At 46.2% G+C, this 4873-nt stretch overlaps 1 protein-coding gene across 2 annotated transcripts in view; it reads left to right on the forward strand.

Annotated features, from left to right (window-relative positions):
* The window catches only part of LOC119373459 (ras-related protein Rab-32B), a 57374-nt gene extending 55111 nt beyond the window's left edge, over nucleotides 1–2263 (forward strand). The window contains exon 10 of one of the 2 annotated variants that reach the window (XM_037643488.2): nucleotides 1878–2263. In XM_037643488.2, coding sequence (XP_037499416.2) covers nucleotides 1878–1940 — 63 coding nt within the window. In that variant the 3' untranslated portion in view covers nucleotides 1941–2263. Of the gene's footprint in view, nucleotides 1–1800 lie in introns of both variants that reach the window. The other variant, XM_049410823.1, reaches the window with a different exon arrangement.
* Nucleotides 2264–4873: the final 2610 nt, after the last annotated feature.

Below are 4873 nucleotides of genomic sequence, written 5' to 3' on the forward strand. Positions count from 1 at the left end.
GTGTGCCTTCGCGTTTAGATTACAGAGGACATAAGCGCCATGTTTTTTTTTTCTAACGCGTCGACGCGGGCTGCTGTCGTTGTTACTGTGTTTTCACGTGCCTGCCTCGTGCATCAGACATTCTATGAAAGGTGGACGAGGACCGAAAGAAGGCGAGGACGGTCTTGGCGAAGGAGTCAGGCCTCACAACGTCAACATGCGCGACTGTTGAGGTCGCACTTGTGCGGGCACAGCCGTAAATCTCCCAAAAAACATCCCCAACACCTCAGCCACGACCTTGCCGATCAACTGTGGGCCGTCCGGCACGCCCAGGATGCCGCCCGGGTCCAAGGACTCGAGGCCGTCACCTAGGCCGGGGTGCTCGTAGCCCCGACCCCGCTCAATGACGCCGGACATGTTCAATAAAGTTTTTACTCACTCACTCCCTCACCTCCGCGATAACAAAATCATAACACAGGACCGTGGTTCTGTAACTTTGTGGCCTTGATCCATCGCGTCAAAGCACTTCTTTCGTTACTTTCGCTGCAGTCATGCAAAAAAGCATGCTAAAATTTCGAAGGGGCTACTGCTGTCGCGGATCACAACGCACCTGGTTCATTAATTAAATACGCGCGTACGGGTCGTATATCTACGAGTGCTGGTATGACTGCCGACATCTAAAAACTTAACTGACAATCATGTAGGGTTCTTCCCGACATTGCTGCGGCCCTGAAAAACAATAAATGAAAATGTACGCCAGCTTTCTTTTGTCGCATGCTAATTTTCCATGCCTTCTGGTGATACGAATATTTTTGGTGGTCCCGTGAGATTCGTATCACTGGGGTTTCACTGTACTCTGTTTCATACATCAGGTGCAACGCGGTGGAGGTTAGCGAGATTTATTGCAGTACATGCGTTCGCACCGAGAGTCCAATAATCTTACCACCAGTAATGTGATTTCTTTTTGTCTTTAGGCTGCATCATAAATGGAGATGCTTTGTGTCTCAGATATAAACAAACCACGTTGTACGGTTGTCAATATGTTGTTCTGGACTGTATAGTGTCTCTTTCTCTTCTTTGGTGCTTCATTCGCAGCCCGTCGCAATGCATTACGCACGGACTCGTGCTCGGCATGCACGAGCGTTTACAACGATGAAAGCCAAGCACGAGACGTGCATACTGACACATCTTGCTGACACATCGTCTTGCATAGCTTTCGCAGCGTTGCACTTGATGTATGAAGCGGAGTATAGAGTATACGTACAGAGCAACATGCTACCACGTTAACTTTCCTGCAACATGGTGTCCAGCACCCTGTAATGAAATATCGAGCATTTCATGCATTCGTCAACTTTTCATCATAATATGTACCTGAGGGTGCATAGTCAGTGACATAGTCTCATCTACCGTAGAATTTCGCATGTTGATTTTCCCTTCACCCCGCCTGCTTTTTTTCTTGCATTCGAACTCGCGAGCCGAAATATAATAATAATAATGCTACTTATTCTGGCATGTGTACATAACAGTGCTGCATATGCCACCGAGAAGAGGCAGAAGGAAACAGTCGAAACTGTTTCCTGACTAGGTCTAGATCCTGGAAAAAAAAAAAAAAGAATGCTTCATCCTGGGTTGAAAAGTAATGTTATTTTCTTTTTAAAATGGTTCACAGATCTGCTCAACTGTGCTATTTTCACTACAGAAGGAAACCTATTACACGGCTCGACTATTTGATCGTCAAGCAATTGTGTGCCACAATTTGTCCTCAGTCGCGTCGAGTATGTGCGTTTCATTCTACTCATCGCATAATGAATGGCCTTGCAGACGAAGCCATGCGTTGCCTGGTGGAGGAAGTGCTGGCTCAGCGAGAGGACTGCCACCTGGTTGGCCACCACGACCATCAGTCGCTGAAGCGCCTCGGCCCCCGCACGACGCCGTCCGGTCGCAAATCCTGCTGCCACTAATCACCAGAGTGAGACACTCAACCTTCGTCCAGGCGTTTTAGCCGAGCAATTTGATTGGCTCGCAGGAAACAACGTAACGATGACCGACGTGGCGGGCCGCCATCCCCGCAATGATTCGCGGAAGCGCGAGAATGAGTTGGAGTGGAAGCTGTGGCGACCAGCCAAGCCGCGAACAAAGGCGCACTCTGAGTGCGCGGCTCGCGATTGTGAGCTGACTTCGCCATTGTAGCCAAGACAGTGCTACAGTTTAGGAATTGACAGCTGGGCTAGTTGGTAACGGTTCTTTAACATCTTAAAAGCAGCACAAATTTTGGCATGGACAAGAGGACATCGAAGTACACAACACTGCACTGAACTCTCAAAGAAATTTTAATTGATACTATAAGTGCATTTATATAGTACTAACAACCTGTCACCGATGTGACCAATTCGCACATGACGTCAGAAAGCAACCATTCTGAATCCTAAAAAAAAACAACCAACAAGCGTAAAAATGTGAATGTGTCATATGTTAAGTGGTCACGTGGGTGACTGGTTGCCAGTATATAAGTGTGCTTGTAGCATCAAACAAAACTTAGTTGTGCGTTCAGCGCGGTGGTGTGGCCTTCAGTCTCCTCTTGTCCGTGCCGTAATTTGCGTTGTTTTCAAGGTATTCAAGGAATGCTACAGTTTCTTGGAACTTGCCACGGTGGCCCAGCAGCAATGTTGTACAGCCGAGTGTGAGGTTGCGGGTTCGATTCCCGGCTACCGTGGCTGTGTTCTGGTGGGGGAAAATTCAAGCGCGTTCGTGTACCATGCCTTCATTCTATGTTGAAGAGTTCAGGGTGGTGGAAATTAATGGAAAGCCCTCCGCAACGTCGTTAATTCACAACCCACCGTGTTTTTTTTTTGAAAGTTGAAGCCCATGATTTAAACTTGCTCTCCGCACGTGTTCAGAACAACAGTATTGGACAGGCAGTAGCCTGCTGATTTGCATATGATGCAGCCACTCGTTCTGCTTGGATGTAGAGCGAAGTTTTGTTCTGCTAAGAATTCCTTGTTTTCATATTCACTTTGCGGCATAACATTGACATGAGGCTAGCAGTAAAATAGCTCACTCGACAAAATAGATCTCTCATCTTCTGGTAACCTAAAGGTTTTTTTCATTCCAAAGCCTCGGTTTGCATTCTCTTGCGAACCGGTTAGGTTTCCTTTGTTAGCTCGGCAGCTCGCACACAAGAACTTTGCGTGCCCATCATCTAAAACTCCTTACTGTGTTGCTGGGGTCACTGCATTGATATTATTCCTTGCTTGGCTGGTGTTTAGTGATAGGGACGACCGCAGCTGCATGAATTTGTTCGCTCGCTGGCTGAATGTTACGTTGTTGGGTAGGCCATTTTTCTTAAAAATCAAATACTAGTTCTGGTCTCGAGCATGGTGCGCCGCTGTCACTCCTATTTTAAGGGCTTTCACCAACGTGGCTATTCCTCTTGTACATGTTGCACTGCTGACTACTCCAGGACACTTGTCTTCAAGAGCAAATCTCACATCATTGACGCAGTCATAAGTTACCGTTCAGTATTGTACCAAACAGCACGGTCTATTGGAAGCGGCATTAAACAGGCAAAGCCTGGAATAGTTATGCCGTTCGTGGTGTCTAGCTTAGCCCATTGGGCCTCGTTTCTTTGCTGTCTGACGTCGGTCGGCTCATTTTCAAGGAAGCATCGTATCTGACTGCTAGGGGGCGTTGTAGCAACACAAACACTGTGATCACACCGTCTGCACTGGACCATTCTTGTGGCTCATCTCTTGTGTTGCATAATCATATTTACTACCATTTTGTAAATGCATTAAGCTCAAGCATTCCACTTCGTTTGCAGCTGCTATTGCTTACTCTGAATCGGTCGCCGTGAATGAAATCTAAGTGATTTCGTTCGCAGAAGCTATCATTCTAGTGAGTGCTGCGAGGCCTGTGTTCTTTAACAGTTGGACACCACGTGTAGTGGACAGATAATCCGTTTTTATATATATTTTTTTGTAGTTCAGAGAACTGCCACCAGGTGGCCCGCTGTCACCGATGTTGCGGAGTCATTCTCCATGCTGCCTCATTTTACCGAGACCACCACAGCTGTATACGTTGGCCAAACTGTCGTCTTTGGCTGATGGTTTGTGCACCATTTGTGAGAAAAGCCACATCTGAAAGATGAAAAAAAAAACGGGTAGAATTTTTTTGCACCATATGCTCCACATCTGTGACGAAAAGTAGTGTGCGAAAATTTTTTGCCTGGGGTGTCGCATAATTTCTTGAGCGAGGGCAATTTGCCTGTGCATTTTGCTCGGGTTGGATTTGTTTGGATCACACGCCCATATTCATTACGACAAAAGTAGACGTAACACTGCAATTTGATGACACCGGCTCAGGGGCTACTATTACAAAGTGTTTGACGTCCTTATTTTGCATTTCACTTTGGGAGTCTCCCCTTTTCGCGACTGCCGACGCAGTTCCGGTTAGTCTGGTCTGTGACCCCTTCCGTCTCTTGTAAGCAGCGGAGTCTAGCTCATCTTTGCCAGAAACTGAAACTCGTGAGAACTTGTTTTGTGCAGAAAATTTGTCCAGCAAAGATTTTCTTTCCAAGTTCCTGATTGCTGCTTTCTGTTTGCGGTTAGACATAGTGTCTCATGAGAATTGAATTCTAGCCCAGTGCGAGAGAGGGTTTTTTTTTTTTTTTTTTTTTTTTAAATTGAGGACCAAGCTTCAAAAACCTTCACTTTTTTTTTTGTCGTAAACGGGTAGTGCACAGGATAATCTAGGAGGAACTGTTGTGACGCTCGGAAAGCAGTTGTACTTTCGGAATTTTCAAGTTGGGGCCATTTCTTTCATTCCAATTTTAAAACTTGCATGGAACTGTTAGCTTTCATTCCCTTTCACAACATATTTTATGTCATCCGTAATG

This window comes from Rhipicephalus sanguineus, chromosome 11 (assembly GCF_013339695.2).
Source record: "Rhipicephalus sanguineus isolate Rsan-2018 chromosome 11, BIME_Rsan_1.4, whole genome shotgun sequence".
NCBI classification, from domain to species: Eukaryota; Metazoa; Arthropoda; class Arachnida; order Ixodida; family Ixodidae; genus Rhipicephalus; species Rhipicephalus sanguineus.